The 19,543-nt window shown below is 41.2% G+C and overlaps 1 protein-coding gene across 3 annotated transcripts in view; it reads right to left on the bottom strand.

The window, feature by feature from the left end:
- Nucleotides 1–367: 367 nt before the first annotated feature.
- The window catches only part of Nsdhl (NAD(P) dependent steroid dehydrogenase-like), a 30,143-nt gene continuing 10,967 nt past the window's right edge, over nt 368–19,543 (bottom strand). For all 3 annotated transcript variants that reach the window (XM_028861918.2, XM_028861916.2, XM_028861917.2), the window contains 6 exons: nt 17,180–17,338; nt 9,459–9,605; nt 5,734–5,862; nt 3,925–4,067; nt 1,641–1,743; nt 368–777 (listed from right to left, as the gene is read on the bottom strand). In XM_028861918.2, the coding sequence (XP_028717751.1) occupies nt 445–777; nt 1,641–1,743; nt 3,925–4,067; nt 5,734–5,862; nt 9,459–9,605; nt 17,180–17,290 (966 nt within the window). In that variant the 5' untranslated portion in view covers nt 17,291–17,338 and the 3' untranslated portion in view covers nt 368–444. The remainder of the gene's footprint in view (nt 778–1,640; nt 1,744–3,924; nt 4,068–5,733; nt 5,863–9,458; nt 9,606–17,179; nt 17,339–19,543) is intronic.

Genomic DNA, 19,543 nt, shown 5'->3' with positions numbered 1-19,543 from the left:
TACAAAATGGGTTAGAGGTAAAGGCCATGAGCCTCAGGGCAGTACATGGATTAATAGAAAAGGGTTAAGTTGTAAGACCTAGTTAGTAACAAGCCTGAGCTATTGGCTGAGCAGTTACAAATATTAAGTCTTTGTGTGGTAATTTGGAAGCAGCTGCCAGGAGAAGAGTGGGCTGTCAGGGCAGGAAAACTTCCAACTACAAGAGATAAGTAGGGGGAGGGAGAGAGAAAGACCAAAGTAGTAGATTATGTGTCTGTCTGCTTTAAGAAGTCCAATGCTATCCTGGAAGAAACGTCTTCTGTTGTTGTCACTTTTTTCATGGAAAGGGTCAGGTATGCTACCATCTAACCAGCAACGGGCATATAGCTCAAAAGAAACTCACTTAAGGATATTGGTTCATCAGAACAGAGAGGAAAAAGTTATTGGTGAGGGCACTGGGGCACGTCACTTGTCCTTCCGCAGGTGGTGAAAACTCTGCACAGTCCTTTCCACGGCGTCATCCATGGTGACCAGTGGCTGGTATCCAATGAGCTTTTTGGCTTTCTCACAACTGTAGTAGTGGAATGTGCCAGCCAGTGCCACCCGCATTGGCGTAAAAGTCGGCTGGATTTGGATGAGAGGACTGATCACCATTACCAGCAGAGATAGCAGGAAAGCAAGGTAGTAGGCCACCCAGTAGGGGATGTGGTACTTGGGGGCCTCATAATTGAGGCCTGTCAGAATGCGGGACAGGAACGTCCAGAAAGGGATTGGCTCATCGTTGGTAATGTGAAATGCCTGGTAAAGGAACACGAAGTTAGAAAGTCCTGCACAGCTGCTGGGGTGAACAGGTCACACATGGGTCTCCAAACTCAACTAGCTACTGGGTCCACTTATAACTCTTACTGTGGGAAAGCAGGGGCACACTGTCCTGCCTGCCCTATCTCTTTTGCAGGGGCACTAAATGGTGAGATATGTGTTATGAGGCCTCACACGCCTAGCTGCTGCAGTGTATCACAGTCTGTCTTAGACTCTCAGAATGGGCAGTGTATAAGGGCAGAGAGGGAAGGTGATATAAATTCTACAAAGAGGTCAGGACTCTAAGTGAAGTTTAGCTTGCACTTAGGAAGTTAAGTTTGTTAATTACAGCCCATGGTAAAACTCACAGTTTTATCTTTGCATGTAACAAATGGCCCATATTAGATCTTTCAAACATGTTGTTTGTTCTAAACCATAAGTTGTAAGTGGGAAAATGGAAAAGGTTAATGGGGGAGAAAAGAGTGCTCAGGAAGGATTACAGAGCTAGCAGTGAGAAACAAGGAAGATAGTGAGCCTGAGAGGGAGAAGGCAAGGTGGGGGTAACAGAGTAGGCCTTCTCAACTCTGCTGACTTCTGGGTGTCTTCATATATATCATTTGCTAGAGGAGTGTCAGGTCTGAGCAAAATGAGCCATGTGTGTGTGGTGAGGGAGGATGGAGATCTGAAATATGAGGAGAAAACTAACATACATGTGACCAAGCCTGGAGTGAGCATAGGGGCTCTAGAGAACAAAACCTTGAAGCTTGGGTCCTAGATTTTTGGCTCTCCAAAGGAATGTGATGCTGCAATGATGTAGAACTTCCCAGTGGGTCTGAAAGTGCTGGGAGAAGCAAGTGACTTACCTTCCCACCCAGAGCTGGATCTTGGGAAAGGTGCTCAGCTGCCAAGATATGTCCATGAACCACGTTCTCCACAAAGGTGAAATCAACCAGGTTCTCCCCATTTCTGTAGGTACACAAGTGTTTCAGTTGTGCTGAGTGTTTGGCTGCCAGTCCCACAAAGCCCTAGCACTGAGACATTTGAGAGATGAACTCACTTCTATCTTAATGGTGCCTGCTTCTGGTATACCTGAATGACTGCAACAGGTAATGAAACGTGGCCATGCAGAACTACTGGGACTTTTGGGGCAGTGGGATATTGAAGGACCAACCAATGAATGTGAGACTGTGGTATCCTGCATGCCCCAGCATGACCAGCACTAGTGTATCTTCTTGGGCTTTGATTTAAGGTATAGATCTTGAACACTTTCCCAGGATACACCAGGCCAATGATGTTTCAGTTTTCTCTCACTGTCTCTGAAATCCCTCAAAGTTTTAAGTCAGGGCATCAGTGAGATTTAGTAAGTACAGGAAGACAAGACATGGGGATAAAAAGGAAAAAAGAAATGTAAAAGCTACCAGGTATAGTGGCTCATGCCTTGGATCCCAGCACTTGGGAGGCAGAGGCAGGCTAGCCTGGTCTATAGAGTGAATTCCAGGATACCCAGAGCCACATAGTGAGACCCTGTCTTGAAAGGAAAGGGAAAAGAGAAAAGGGAAAAGGGAAAAAGGGAAAAGGGAAAGAAAAGGCCTGTCTGGCAGCCAACCACACCTGCTGTAATCCTCTACTTTTTCAACACACTATCTTCTATATCTATATGCAAAGAGTCAAGGGTCATTGTTTCCCTCCAGAGCTTCAGCTTCTTAATTTCTAAGCAGGGACACACATTCTTTCCCACTGTACCTAAAAAAGTATACAGAACTGAATAGTATCCTTCCAAACCTTATACCACTCTGGAAATTGTAGGGTTGACTTTATGTTGAAATGGAGTCTTTGCAGATGAAATCAGTTAAGGTCAGACTAGGGTAGAAGTCTGAGCTCAATAATTGATGTCTTAATAATAAAAGGGAAACTTGGCCACAGATAGCACAGAAGACAGCCGTGTGTAAAGGCAGGCAGAGGTAGGAATAATGCACTGGCATGCAAAGAGCAGCAAGGAAGAGCCCACAGAGGCCTGGACCATATCCTCACAGCAGCCAGAAGAAGCTAGTCCTGCTAATAGTTGTATTTCAGACTTCTGGCTTCCATAACTGAGAATTAGTTTTTGTTGTTTTAAGAACTGTTTGTGGGAATTTGAGATAGCAGTTCCAGGAAATCAACATGTAGGACAATGGAGAAGGTCACATGTATGGTTTAAATGTTTGTGTTCCCTCAATATTCTTGTTAGAACCTAATCTCTACTGTGCTGATGTTCTGAAGTGGAAACTTTGCAGGGCAATTAGACCATGAGAGCTCTGCCCCTGTGAATGGGATCAATGCCATTCCTTATAAAAGAGGCTTGAGAGAGGATGTTCGATCCTTGGGCCACATAAAGACACAGGTAAGAGGATTAGAATCTTAGTAGACACCAATTTTGCTGATGGCTGATCTTGGACTATTGTACAATACTATTTTAAGATGTGTTATATTTGTTCATGCTGTGGAACATTTGTTTTAAATAATGCAAAGATGTGTTGCATTCTTTTATGTTGCATTTCTTTAACTCTGTGAAGCTGTGTTACTTTGCCTGTTTAAAACATCTGACAGTCTAATAAAGACCTGAATGGCCAATGAGGCAGGAGAAAGGATAGGTGGGGCTGGCAGGCAGAGAGAATAAATAGGAGAAATCTGGGAGGAGAGAAGGAAGAGAAGGAGAGGAGGACACTAGGGGCCAGCCACCCACGGAGTAAGAGTGAAAGTAAAATGTACAGAAGTAAGAAAAAGAAAAAGCCTGGAGGCAAAAGATAGATGGGGTAATTTAAGGTTAAGAAAAGCTGGCTAGCAACAAGCCAAGCTAAAGTTGGGCATTTACAATTAAGAATAAGCCTCTGTGTGTGATTTATCTGGGAGCTGGGTGGCGGGTCCCTCAAAGAGCAAGGAACAAAGAGCCAAAAGAGTAAAAAACAACCAATAACACTTCTCAGTCTCCAGATCTGTGAGCTATGAGTTACTCTTATTTGTGAAGTTATCCAGACTATAGTATTTTGTTACAGAAGCCTGAATAGATTCAGACTATTTTACAATGCTGCTTGGCACTCTCAAATCATTATCTGCATGTATGCTCACACAGTCTGAAGGGGACGGAATGAACAATGGTAGTTGCCTTACCCAATCATGAACTTCATTTTGCCCTTTCTAGCCGCATCAATTAGGATGGGGACTAACTGTGGGTCCCTTGGGCCGAAAATGCCATGAGGACGAATGGCTGTGGTTAAAAAATTCTTCTCAGGGTCATTGGCATCCAGTACTACCTGAAAGAGAGCAGGAGAGAAAGGGTCCACTGTAAGACTTCTCCTGAGCTAAGATTGTACCTTACTATGTGTGAGTACTTCCCATTAGGAGACAGATCAATGACATACTTGGTGTATGTGCAGGTTACTGGATAGTTAGTTGTCTGCCTTGGGACAACATCTCACACTCTAATTCCATATCCCACCTATCCATGAAAAACCAACAATGAAGGAGAAAACTGGCTAACACCTGCTAGGATGAAATCAGAAAGCTCAGGTTGGGTTCAATGGCTATTTACACATTCAGCCAGAAGGTGGATCCTGGTTTCAATTTATGGAAAAGGTTTGAGAGTTCTAGTTAATGAGGTAGCCTTAAGCTCCTACATAAGGCTACTACCCCCAAAAGAGCTAAAGAATTCAGTGGCATGTACAAGACTTCAAACATAATCATTCAGTATGTAACAAACAGTTCAGTCAACAATAGACACATATAGTTGAGGAGTTAGCTCAGTCAGCAAGGCACTTGTCTTGCAAGCACAAAGACATATACATATACAGAGTATAGTCCTAGCCACTTTTAGCTAGTTATCGATTAAATATATGGCCATCAGAGCTTCCTGACCCCACCCCCCTCATATGCTGCTAAGCATCTGTGGTACTGAGGGGAATGACCAAGCTTTCAAATGGTCTCTGACATGGCTATCTCTATGGAGTTTGAAAAGCTGCTAGGCTAATCCCAAAGATTACTTATTATTATTAAAAGGATTTAGGATGTTGTTGATCTTTAAAACAAGGTAAGTTACTGCTGGAGTCACCTCCAGTTTTTCTAATTTCTAGCTGAATATTCAAAAAGTCCATGCCAGTGACACATTGATGGCTTGAGCCCAGGCTTCCATCTGGAGGTCATGAACAAACTCAGCTGTGGGTTGGAAGCCTAGCACCTCAGGTGACAGTGCATAGGGCCTCTGAGGTAACTACTATTATCTGAAGGCCCACAGTAGGCTTTGGTCTCCTTTAAGCCTAGTTCCATGGAATAGGTGGGCATAGCTTGGACATAGGACTTCTTAATTAGGTGAGAACAGGCTCTGCTGTGATTTCTATGTGACTGTGTCCTGTTCTGAGATGGAAGTGAGAACAGACAGAGCAGGGAGACCCATGCCAGTTCAGTGTAGAGCTTCAGTTTACAAGTACTGGCTTGGAGAGCAAACCTCAATGTGTGATGGGCTGCAAAGGCCTAGGAAACATAAGTCTACAGCTGCCCAAGTTATTGTGGAGCCCAGGAGTACCCCAGCTTGTAGTATAGGATTTCTAGTATCCTGGAAACATCAGTGCTCAACCCACAATTCTGCCCAACACAGTCACATTGAAATTATGAGATCCCTGATGAAGACTCTGGATTCCTCTTTGAATCAGTGTATTTTCCTGTAATCTGGAGATGGTAAGAGTGCCTGTTGTATTAGATCATTTTGGAGTTTAAAGGAAGTAGTCCCCAAAAAATAATGATAACAGTATCTGGCCACATTAAGTCATTCTGTCCTTTTGAAATTTAATTCCACATATTGAATGTACATCTCATGTTGGGTACTTGGGTCTCAAACTACTAACTTTTCCATGTTCACAGACATTTTTTCTTATGAGTGCAGACACTTGAGGTATCTCTTCATTTAATTGGCTTTAAAGTACATACTCTCTCCTGCAAGATCTTGGTCTCTGTGTAGTAGTCAATGGGATTCATGGCATAAGGGAGGTCTTCAGTTCCATTTTTTATGTCAACACCCTCAAAGACAACACTGGCACTGCTGGTTAAAATGAGTTTCTGGCAGAAAAACATTTAAAGGAAAACACATGTCAGGAATTATTGCTATTCCAACTGCCTAGGCATCATATATGAGCAAGCCCCATCCACAAGGCACTTCCAAGTCTCTTGCTGGAGTGCCTTTTCTTTTTAAATCTTCTAAGATAACCCAAAGATTACCACCCTTTTAGCCATTGGGACTTTAGACACATTATGGTATTACAATCTAAAAGGAGTGGATCTCATTTTCCCCATCCTATCACGTCTGAGGGAGAAAACAAAACTAATACTATTCATGGTAGAAATCTATGGGAGAATCTCCATGGAGAGAAGGATAGACTACCAACCTGTAGAGAAAATTCTGCTTGCAAAATTCCACCAGATACTCTGATACCAATCTTGCCATGTAAACACAAACATATGCATATGGACATAACTTAAGTCATGCTTTGCTAGTAGAGCCAAGCATCTAGCATGTATAAGACCCAAGGTTCAATCCACAACAGCAGTATAAAATGAAGGAAGGAAGGAAGGAAGGAAGGAAGGAAGGAAGGAAGGAAGGAAGGAAAGAAAGCAAGCTACCTATATTTTGAAGGAGGATGCTCTCTTTTGAAGGTCCCCAGATTGCATCGTCCTAGTTAAGAGCAGTTCATCTGATACTGACACTATTAGCTCCATTAGTTATACCTTTACTGCTTTTATTTTACATCATTCTACAAGTCCTAGCCAGATGGTAGAAGACAAACACCAATTTATAATGTTTTAAAAAACAAGAAACCAAACCAATCTCCTTAGCCCAATGTTTCTCAACCTTCTTAATGCTGAGACCTTTTAATACAGTTCCTCATGTTGTGGTGACCCCCAACCATAAAATTATTTCATTGCTGCTTTGTAACTTTAATTTTGCTACTGCATATACAGGATATCTAATATGTGACTCCTGTGAAAGGGTCATTCAATTCCCAAAGGGGTTGTGGCCCACAGGTTGAAAACTGCTGCATTAGTAGATGATAGAAATAAAAAGATACAATGCCTACATGGAAAACATGGGCAAGCCTATAGAAAATATTGGGAGTTCAGCAAACTAGCTGAATTCAAAATCAATATAAGGAAATTAGGAACTGGAAAGATGGCTCAGTGGTTAAGAGTGTTTAGTGCTCTTGAAGTAAACCTGAGTTGGGTTCCCAGCACCTATATGATATGGCTCACAACTACTTGTAACTCCAGTTCCAAGTGGATTTGATACCTCTGGCCTCTGAAAGCCCCTGTACGTGAATGTGCACATGCATACGCACACACACACATAAATACCAAACAATAAACCTCCTAAAACCACTATATATCTACATTTATTTACATATATGAAAATTAGCCATATTCTTAAATAGTAGCAATAACTGAAAATGTAGTATAGGTTGGTGATTAACAAATGATGGGGTATACAGGAATAAACATAACAAAAGATGTATAAAACCTTTGTGAAGTACAGTACAATTATCACAGTGGCATTACAGATTGGGAGATATTTCATATTCATAGATAGGAAGCCTCAATGTTAGAAAGATATCAGATCTTTTTAAAATTTCATAGAACATAAATGCAATTGCTGCAACAATCCCAGCTAGTTTCATCAAGGAACTTGACAAGCTGATTCAACATTGGATGGGAAAACTTCAACTAAAGGCTCTGAGCAGCTAAGGGATCTTTGAAGAAGTTGGTCAGGGAGTGTGCCCTACCAGATACTAAGGTAGAGTCTACACCCATGAGAATAGACAGAGGTCAGTGCAGTAGACAGAAAACCTAGGAATAGACTCGGGCAAAATAGGATGCCCAAAGTATGCTGCAGGCAGCATATATTTACACAAAGTTTGGATTAAGCCATCAGCATGCTGAACTAATTATTTAGAAAAAAATTTGATCTTGACCCTGTTGCACATAATCATAGATTCCTGGTTAATTAGATTTAAATATAGGAAGTAATTCTTTAAATATTCGAGATAAAATGCATTAAAGACTTTTTTTGTTTTTGGTGTTGGAAAAAATGTTCCTTAAATCAATTTCTTTTTGGCCTTACACACCAAGCTACCTATCCCTTAAAGGATGAACAAGAGTTTTTATATATATATATATATATATATATATATATATATATATATATATATATATATAGGCATTCCCAGAGAGGTTTAGATTGTAGAAGGAAATCCACCCTGAATGGGATCATGGGCTGAGGTCCGGAACAGGAAGAAAGGAGGAAGTTAATTGAATATTGGCATCTATTTCTCTCTTCTTCCTGCTTATAGAAGTAGTATGATTAGCCAATGGAAATTTCAAGTGATAGGAATCCAGAAGAGCTCCCCTCTCACCTATTCCTGTTGGACCAGTTGATTACTGGGAACTGGACAAAAGTACCCAGGAAGATTATTGGGAGAAGAGCCCCCACTCTTTTTAACCCTTTTCTCAGTTTCAGAGTATTTGTGGCATGTAGCACTGTGAGCAAATGAGCTGTTGCACCCAGAGGCTGTGGTTTCCATTAAGGTCATTCTAGGAACCAGATTTTTAACAGTGTTGTAAGCAAAATTTGTATGCCCTTAGGTTCAAGTCAGGATAGATTTCTATCAGATCTAAATAACAGTGCTTTCCTTTTTTTCTTTTAAAATAAAAGCAGGTTGGTAAACAATGTGATGAATTTTTAAAAAGGTTCAGCACTGAATGATTTAGGAATACCACCTCTGGGTAGATACCTGAAACAATCAAAAGCAAGGACTTAGGCAGGTATTTGTAGTCTCCATTCACAGAAGTACAATTCATAGCAGCCCCAAAGCAAAAGCAACACAAATGTCTACTGATGGATGCATGAATAAATAAAATACTTATATTTATTCTCTCTTTCGTGTGTGTGTGTGTGTGTGTGTGTGTGTGTGTGTGTGTGTAGGTCAGAGGCTTATGTTGGAGGTCTTCCTCGTCTCTCTCCATCTATAAATGGAGAGGCATTAGCCTTGAAAAATGAAGGAAATGCTGACATGCTACAATAAAGACAAATCTTACAGACATTGTGATAAGTAAAATAAGCACACCACAAAAGGATAAAAACTGTTTAAATGCACTCATGTGAGCTTTCTAAAGTAATAAGAGAGAGAGACTGGAGAATAGCTGCCAGGAGCTAGGGAGGGGCAGAAGGATGCAAAACTTCTGCTTACTACTTGGACAGAGAAGGACAGTGATAATGGTTAGACAATGAAATAATACAGTTAATATCACTGAATGCATACTTGAAAAAGGGTTACAGTGGTTAAAAACTATATTGAAAACATTATGTATATGTTGTTTCAACAGAGAAAATAAACAATGCCTAAATTTCATAGCTCTTTAAGCATAGACCAATAAGCCTTAGCCTGTCTGAGCACTCATATGGTCTATCTGTATTGGAAGAGTATAACACCAGTTGGCCTTCTGCGATATCAACTGGTACCCAGGGCTTAATTTTTAATTTCTTCTCAACATGGAAGAGGCAATCCTAGATAATCCCAGGAAGACAGTAACAGGAACCATTCATCTTTCCTTCTGAAAAAGCAAGAACATGCTCCTGATACTAGTCACCGCAGCATTCCCCTTACCTGAACCCCAGCCTCTTTGCAGGTTTCAATGACATTCTTGGTGCCAATAAAATTCACTCTATAAAAGAGTTCCTTGTTGTCACTGGATGGCGAGGGTGACGCACAGTGGAAAACTGTGCTTACACCTTCCAGAGCTGGGTACAGGTCCTGGGAAGCACACAAAGACAGAATCATTTCAGCTTAGGGCGGGTCAACAGCCTTCTCATATTCTCTGTCATCTGTGGTCTTTTGGCTTTTTATAATTATATAAGCAACACAGAAACATCCTCTTTGTAAAAGATTCAAACTACACAGAAGCATGTAAGATAAAAACCATACTTTCTTTTAATTGCTCCCTTTAATTACCTTGTCCTCAGTAAAAGAGGAGTATGAGAAGCCAGACAATGCAGTGACTGGAAGATGTATATAAAATGAGTCAGTTTCACTTACTTCTAGAAGACAAACAGGTAGCTGCATATCTGGGGCAGGAAACACATTAAATGGACCAGGAAGACCTTGGTTTATCATATTGGGAAATATGGAGGTTCTCCAAGCCTACTGGGGCCTTCAAAGACTTAAGAACCAACACACAGAGACTCCTTCTGGCCAAAGAAGAGGCAATTTGGTCATCAGTTAGAATAAGAGTTGTTAGTGAAAGTGGAGAACAGAGAATAAACTAACTCTTAAGGAAAAAAGATCTGAGGGGCTAAATGAACAGAATGACAAAATGTCACCATTGTGCCAAATTTCCACAAAGTAGTGGGGTTTAGGTATAATTCATGGTTATCACCAGAATAAAATCACTAGATGCCATAAAATCCTTTGTTATTATGCACAAACATGATAGTCCTGGAAAACCATTTGAGAGTAAGGTGTCATCTTCTAGGCATGTAGACCTTTGCCCAAATAACTATCAAATGATGAACAGCAGGCACATTACATAGGCTATTCTTTTTAAGTATTTTATATTGTTGTGTGTATATGTGCGTGTGCTTGTACATCTGGAGACCAGAAGAGGATGTCTCCCTTTTTTGAGACAGGGTTTCACTATGTGACTCTGGCTGGCCTGGAACTTGCTATGTAGATCAGGCTGCCCTCAAACTTACAGATCTATCTGTTTCCAACTCCTACATTTTAAAAGACACCTTGGTTGGCCAACAAGCTCCTGAAATTCACTCATCACCACCTCTCTAATGATTCACTTGCAGGACTGTATGACCATGCATAACTTTTTATTATTTGTGGATTTGGGAGATTTGAACTCTTGCTTTTATAGCAAGTGCTTTCACTTACTGAACCATCTCACAGGATCAGGGAGGTTAATTTATGGACTTCTGTTCAATTTGCATTTGTCTCTTTGTTCACGATTAGATTCAGGCTTAATGGTATTAGCAAACATTCGACATCAGTGCTGGTGTGTTCTTATTAGGGCACTTCTGGTTAATGCCAAGTTGGATCATTCAATGAAGGTGATGGCTGCCAGATTCTTAACCAAATCTGTGGGGTGATTATTCCATGGACTGGTTACAGCATCCACTGATGGTTCTGTCCTGGAGCATTTCTCATCAAATGGAGACATTCTCATTTGAGGGTGCCCTATACATTTACGGAGTTGACATTCCTCTGCCAAGTAGACTTCTGCCCACCTGAATTTTCTTTTTAATAACTATGGATATGTAGATTCCTTTAATAATATGTTAGATAACAGAATCTATGCATCCATAGATACTACACTCCCAGATTCCCTTTCATGGTTTTGTTTAACTTGTACAAGTGGTTAACAGAATTCAGGTAAACACCTTTACTGACTCACTATAAAGGAATTACAAAGGCTACAGGTAAAGAGATGCACAGGGCGAATTGTTAAGGGAATGATATGGAGCTTCCACACCCACCCTGCATACACCAACCTCCAGTCTCATGACTGAAGCATGGACATAAGCAAAGCGAACAATGAAGCCCAGCAAGGCCTTCTTGGATGCTCTGTGTAGCATTCCTTCCTCCTAGGTATGGGGATGGATCCCTTCTGACACTGGGTGGGGAAAAGAACATAAGACTCATCTTTAGAAAGATGAATTATAGTTTCTATAGCCTGCCTTAGAGAAGGAGCTGTGAACTAGAAAATGTGGATAAAAATGAATACTCTTCTTTCTATTTAATATCTCTAATATATTTACTCTCTTTCTCTCTCTCCTGTGTATGTGTGTTTGTGCACACATGCATAGGGGTTTGCAATCTTGATGTACCAGGATGGGGGAACCTGACACATCAAGTCTTTAGTTCTATAGAAATAAATGAAATTGGGTGTGGTGCCTCATACTTGTAATCCCAGCATTTGGGAGGTGGAAACAAAAGGATTAGTGTGAGTTTGAGGCTAATATCCTTGACACAGTGAATTCCAAGCTAGCCTAGACTACAAAGCAAGACCCTGTCTCAAAATATGCATGTGTGTAAATCTACCAAAGTCTAGATTTTGTATCATTTAGACATAACCAATATAAAATTATTGAGATACTTACTGGTTTTGTACTCAGTCTTTGAAATTCAACATGTATTTTAACGTGCCTATCACTGCAGACTTGTCTCAATTGAAGTACTGGATGGCCATACATGCCCAGTGGCTGCCTTACTGGACAATACAGTCTTAGATATACTCGTTCACAGGAAACAGTAGGTGGAACAGAGACATGCTGATGCCCTGGAGATGCAATTAGCAAAATCCAGACCCTGGGAAATGCTGCCTGACAGTGAACAAGCTAAGTACCACCAAGTCAACACATACATTAAGGCATCTTGGGAACTAAGAGACTAATACATTTTAATCAAATACAGTCTTGACTGTGTTTAACTCTTTATTTGGAAAAACAATTACATAGAAGTCTGATGAAGTAATTAATGAATGATTGGCATTAAGGAGCTATTAATGGTACCTCTGAGAGGTGAATGTGTAATGTTTGCAATAAAAATGATTTTTATGTTTTAGAGACAAATTCTGAATTTTTTTTCTATGTTTACAGATAGACTGATAGATATGTTGAAGATTGGCTTCAAAATAATAGGGGGGCCAGGGGGATGGACACACTGAGAAGATGGCTGAGTCAGCAAACTGCTTTTGATGTGCAAGTTATAACAGTCTGAGTTGGATCCCCAGGATCCATGTTAAAAATCAAAACAATACAACAAACCAAACAAAACCAAAACCAAAAAATAACAAAAACAAACCAATTGTGCACAGAGGTATGTCTGTAAGTCCATGGCTGGAGAAGCAGAGACATGCGGATACCTGGAGTTTCCTAGCCAGCCAGCCTAGGTGAGTCAATGATCTCCAGGTTTAGTGATCCTGTCTCAAAAAAGAGGTAAAAAGCTCTTTCTAGTGAAAGAGACCTGATGCCAACCTGTGGCCTCCACAAACATGTATACTGGTCCACGCCCTCATGCACAGAGAAAATAATCTGAGGGTAACTGACATGGCCATGAGAAGTTATGTAAAGGAGAGAATTTGTATAACAATATAAAGAAAGAAAATGAACACATGACAGAGGCTAAGATACAGGAAGAATATAATAAAGACTAAAACAGAGGCCTAGATATTTTAAAGAAAATCCTGAAGCCATGAGCAGAAAAGCCAGATGACTTACGAAGAACAACAATCTGAACTAAAAGCTTCATGTCAGCTACAAAAGATATCACAAGACATGGGGGCTGCAGAGATGGCTCAGTGGTTAAGAGTACCAGCTGTTCTTCCAGAGGACCTGAGTTTGATTCTCAACACCCACATGGTGGCTCACAAACATCTATAACTCCAGTTCTAGAGGATCTGATGCCCTCTTTTGACATCTGCAGGCACTGCACACATGTGGTGCACAGGCACACATACAGGCAAAACACCCATACACATAAAATAAAAATAAATAAAATCTCCAAAAAGTAGTATGTAATCTATATCTTAATACAGTAGATCTTGAACTACTTTGAGACCCTGCTTTCAGTTGGTAAGCATCTTTTTTCATCTGGTTCTTTGGAAGGCAGAACCAGGAGCTAAACAGAGTGCATTGAGAGGGTGTTCTTTGGCTGACAGCAATGGAAGGCTGAGGCAAAAAAAAGTGTTCCCCTGTCATGTTCTTTACTTGCATCATGTCTGCCTTTCTTTCCTTAGCTTAGAATTCAGGATCCACTGTTAGAGCTTTGCCTTATTCCTCTGACCCTTTATCACATTTGTCTGGCAAACGTATGCCCTGGTTCAATGCACCTTGCCCGCAGTCCTTGCCTATACTCGAGAGGCTGAGTGTGACTAGAGAACATGCTATGTTGGGAGGGTCTTCCTTTGGAATCAGATACAGGTGTGGGAAGTCTTTTACCAGTGCTGGGGTTACAACCTGAAGGAGATTTTGATGTATCACCCCGGTGACTGCATCCAGCACTAGTTTAGAAGTAACTGTGGGGAACAACAACAATTAGCTGGCTCAGACAAAAGAACAATATCCTCAAAACTCTTGGTGAAGAAGACCTTAAGAACAAAATAGGTTTCTATAAGAGACAAGAGTTCTAATTAGGGCACCTGTCAGTTCTGCCCAAGTTTCCTGCCTGTCCCACTAACTTCACACTTGTCCCCACAATCACATACTCTTATTCTTTGAATTCAATCTCAGTCTCTCTGTCCTTCCTGCCCTGTTCACAGTCCCCCCCACCCTGTGGACTGTCTCTTTGAAGAACCCTGGATGACATGTGACAAGAAGAGAATGGTGTAGGGGGATGAAAGTTATACAGGACAACTGCTGCAAGCTGCAGGAAAATGTAATGGAATTCAGCTACTATCACAAAAGCTACTACTTGGAAAAGTCAAGGAGACATTTCCAAAGGTCAAGCCATGCCTTAAGAAGTCTTGGTGATATTTTAGCTTTTGTATATATATTAGCTGGTTCCTACAGTGATTTTCTTGGAATGCTATGAGTGCTTCCAAGAACTCCTAATAGTGTATTTATCTAAAATACCTATCAAGCATCCAAGGCCAAATGATCTTCTGAACTAAGGTAACACCCTTATGGAAACAACGCTGGTCTCCTAGGTCAGGTGGATAGCTTTATTTCTTGTGCAATTCAAGCTGAGAACCTCCTTTCTTATACAGTTTTACTAACACTATAGACTCCTAACTTCTTACCTAACCACTTCTAGGAATGTAGACTGAGCACACAGATCCCCTTCTTGATATACTAACCAATCATTAGCTCTCAGTTGACCTCCTCCTTTAACCATTCCCTTTTTGGGGGGTTGTAAAAGAAAGCCTGACATGTCACTGCCTGAGGAAAATTCTTACCTGCCTTTATGATCTTGTAGGAATTCAAGCCTGGTGACCTGGCTGGAGGGGAAGGATTGCTATTGCTTGGGTTTATAACTGAATACCCTAGAGAACTTGAGGACAGAGAACTGAGAGGGATAAGGAGGATTTTGACTAGAGAACTTGAGGACAAGATGGAAGATGAGGAAGAGCCAGATGCGGAAGTATTAGATGGGTAAGAATGAGATGAGAAGAATCTAGATGAGGCAGAATTAAGATAAAAGAATTAAGATAGAACTTAAAGGGGACTGCAGATAAGCAGAGAGAAATCAGGCAAGAAAGGAGCTAGGCATGAGAACAGAACTGAAGCTGTGTAGATAGGATTTTATCTCTGAGGAACAAAGTCGACGGACAAAGAGCTTGGTGTACTTAGATTCATTTCCTGAAAATAGTTCTTGCCATTTATAGTTTCTCTTCTGGGCCCCTGGGAAGAATATTATTGAGGCTGGTCTGTGGTGGTATTGTGTTCCCCAAAATATTGTGCACCCTAATAAATTTATCTGGGATTGGAGACAGAACAGCCACTAGATACAAAGGCTAGAAAATGGTGGCACTCACACCTTTAATCCTAGCATTCCAGAGGCAGAAATCCCTCTGGATCTCTGTGAGTTCAAGGCCACATTGGAAACAGCCAGGCATGGTGACACACACCTTTAATCCCAGAAAGCGAGCCTTTCATCCCAGGGAGTGGTGGTAGAAAGCAGAAAGATATATAAGGCGTGAGGACCAGAAACAAGAAGCATTTGGCTGGTTAAGCTTTTAGCTGGTTAAGCTTCAGGCTTTCGAGCAGCAGTTCAGCTGAGATTCATTTGGATAAGGACTCAGAGGCATCCAGTTTGAGGAAACAGGATCAGCTGAGGAACTGGCAAGGTGAGGAAGCTGTGGCTTGTTCTGGTTCTCTGATCTTCCAGCATTCACCCCAATACCCGGCTCAGGTTTGATTTTATTAATAAGAACTGTTAAGATTCCTGCTACACTGGTCCTTTAATATATTCGAGAGACAACAAAGGGGCTATGGAGCCAAAGCTGGTGAGGATACTGTACAGAGAGTGACAGTAGAAATGACCAGAGTTGGTCCTGCTGCAGTAGTAGACGACAGGAGTAGGGAGAGATAAAAACAGTACCCAAAGTACAGTGTCTGCCAGAGAGAACATACTTATTGGGGAGGACAGGTCTAGGCTAGGGAATGACAATGAGAGTACAGGACTAGAGCATTAATTGCAAAGGAAAGGAGACAAAACCAGCAAGGCTATCTTCTTAAGCATCCAATTAGACAATAGTACCAGAAATGCTGATGGTGTCATCATCAGCAAGGAGCTGAAACCATTATGGAATGAAATGAGTCACTTGGGAAGGGAAAGGAATAAGTATGGATAGCTGCCATAAACAGACACAACAGCTTTGCTGAGCAACTTGGCAATACCTAAAAATATTCAGTATATAAATATCCCATACAACATGGATGGAACTTGAAAGCATTGTGTTAAAAAAAGCTGGCCACCTATAAAATTTGCAGAACAGTGAGAATGGAACAACTAAAGTGGATGAGTGAGCAGTGCTCAGGGGCTGGGATGAGAGTGGGAAGTGAACAGGTATAAGATTTCCTTTTGAAGAAAAGACGTTCAGGAAGATAATGGGGAATGACTGCACAGTTTTGAAGAGCTGCTGAAAATTATTTCAGTGTACATTTCAAAAATGTGAATTTGGGGGCTGGAGAGGTGGATCAGCAGTTAAGAGCATGCACTGCTTTTTCAGAGGACCCAAGTTGAGTCCCAGTACCCACATCAGATGACTTACAACCACCTGTAACTCAAACCCTGATGTGGGATGGAATATAACACCTACCTCTGGCTTCTGTAGATACCTGCACTCACATGCACATACCAACATAGACGTAAACGTAGATGTAGACATAGACACAGACGTATATGTATATGTGTGTGTATATATATATATATATATATATAAATATATATAAATTTTTAAAAATATGAATTTTTATGGCATATGAACAATATCTTAGTTAAATGGAATAAATACCATATGGCCTAGCATCTGCATAGTCTAAGGCAGCAGTTGGCATGCTGCAACCCATAATATGTTTGATGAAATGAAATGTTTTGGTAAAGTTTGCTTGGCACACAGCCTTCTCTGCTCACTGGACTATGACCCATGGCTGCTTTCATGTTCCTATGACATGTTCCTATGACACAATAAAGCCCCCGTGACACAGACAACAGTCATTCATTCTGAATACTGACAACATGGTATGTGAAATTATTTCCTGTAACTTCGACATTTTTCAAAATATATATTTTTTTCAAACTATAGTTTTCCTGGCCTTTGAGCACTTGGTTTTCCCTTCAGGGCCCTGTGGGAAGTTATTGAGGCTGAGTGGGTCCCTTACCTGTTGGCTGCAGAGATCACCTATAAAGAACTGCACCTGGGGGTTATCAAACCCTTGGCGGATATCAAATACATTGACAGCATAGCCTCGTGCCAGCAACTGTTCCACCATGTGCTGCCCCAGGAACCCAGAGCCTCCAATCACCGTGCACTTCTTAGCCTGGGGAAAAAGATGGCAAGAGGTCCAGAATTGTGAAGATGGAAGTGATAAAAGCATACACATCTGATTGTCTGAAACTGCCTGAGCTCAGGGAAAAGCTTGGTATAACTGTGTTTGATCACCAGTGTCACCTCTTCTCCTGAATTTAACAAGGAAGGAAGAGAAAATTAATAACACTAGGCTAGCCTGGTAAATTTGATGATATAATCCACATTTTATATTTAGTGGAAGGGAATTAAAATTCCTATGATCACACCAGACAATATAAAGAAGCAAAAAAGCCAAAGGCAGTGCCTTCTTGCTCCTGATTGGCAATCCCTGGCCAGAAAAAATAAACCTAGCCATTTGAGAGTTTGTAATAAAAGCATCTGTCTCCAAACTCACAGGACAGTAATTTTCTTTGCCTCCATGCCCACAAGGAGGGTGGCTCTTGTGACTCTGGGCTGACCACTTAACCCCTTCCTGCCCATGTATTAAGGGCTATGCTGCTGGGATCTCCAGGCAGAATTGGGGAGCCATTCATCACTCACACCCAGGGCTTTGCTGTGCCCTCTCTGAACTTGGAGGAACTGATGAATCAGCACTGGAGTGTGGTATTAGATTCCAGTCTCCCCAGTGTGACCAATTTCTTGGTTAAACTCCAACTCTGGAAGTAGGGTAATGGAAGGATAGTATACCACTTGCAGGTGCATAAATATTAGGACTCAAGGATATCAATGCAGATATTCACTGGCACCTGCTCAATAATCTGGCCACCTGCATTAGTAACCTTTTATCATCACTGTAAGAAAATATCTGTCAGATGCAACTTAAGGAAAGAAGAATTTATTTTATTTCTGACCAGGAGCAAATCCACCTACCCATCTAATCATTCCAGGAAGCAGGGAAAAAGGGAACATGTGATCCCTCTCCCTTTCAGAAAGAGGTCACATAGGAAAGCAAGAAGCACTGTCTCCTTTGGGCCATATAGTTCAAGGCCATGGGCAGAGCAAATACCACTACATTTCTCCTTTTTATCTAAATAAGAAGGTTCTAAACCTAATGCAAACTATAAACAAAAATGGAACTACAACCAACAAGAACAACTTTAAACAAGAAACATATGCTAAATGTCCAGACCATAGGTAAATGGCATAGCCATATCTGAATGGAATGGCAGAAGTCATAAAGCCAGCACAGCTGCTTGACAAAGATCGAGCAAAGCTGAGCCACATGATGGCTGCCATGCCACCTTTGGTTTTCATCTCCACCTGTTACATACTTGGGGCACTTTTAATATCTGTACAATTTGGGGATGTTGGATTGATGGAAAATTCCTTATGAATCATTTATGCCTTCTCCCAGGAATGCTGCTTCTAAGCTTATCCAGGACAGTCCTGAACATACTATCTCCCTCCCCTCTACTTTGAGGGATATATCCTTACTACTTGAAGGTCTTCCTTATGCCTTAGAGGTTGTAACACATAAAGAAGCCAGAGGTCTCTTCATGAGGCTATGAGACATTCTTGAAACACCTGTCCCTGTACTTACACAGGAACAAGATATTCAAAACAAAGTAAAATTAAAAAGGTCAACAAGATTCGGTGGGCTAGAGGAATTGTCCACAGTTGAGATTACAAGGCTCTTCCCACTGTACACTAAGACAATTACATGGCATACAACTCTGCCCTACATAGAGACATATTGATAAGTAAAGTATGGAGTGGAAAGATGATAAAAGTATGAGGTGTTAGGACCTCCCTCTCTTAGAAGTTAGTTCATGTAGAGTCACTATAATGTCATATGACCAAGGAACAACAGAATGCCAGGACTAGACATATAGACAAATTCTATAAGGATATAAATGTGGACATTGATTGTATTATGTCAGAATTTGAATAATAACTGCAGTAGCTTTGGCCTGAGGATTTTTCCTGGGCACTTTGACCACTAAGAGTTAATAATACATTGCTTGAGACATGGCAAAATGCCCAGGGTGGTTGAAGATTTTGTTTTGCTCTAGTGTCCTTGAAGCAACCAAAGCAACCAGCCTGAGCACAGGTTGCCATATGCCTCTAGATTCTCAAAAATTGGTTTATGGGGTTTAAGAGTAAGAATGATAACTCTGGCCGGGCGGCGGTGGCTCACGCCTTTAATCCCAGCACTCGGGAGGCAGAGGCAGACAGATCTCTGTGAGTTCAATGCCAGTCTGGGCTACAGAGTGAG

The sequence above is a fragment of the Peromyscus leucopus genome, chromosome X (genome assembly GCF_004664715.2).
Source record: "Peromyscus leucopus breed LL Stock chromosome X, UCI_PerLeu_2.1, whole genome shotgun sequence".
NCBI classification, from domain to species: domain Eukaryota; kingdom Metazoa; phylum Chordata; class Mammalia; order Rodentia; family Cricetidae; genus Peromyscus; species Peromyscus leucopus.
Note: the sequence above shows the minus strand (reverse complement) of the source record. Positions and strands in the feature narration are given on the sequence as shown.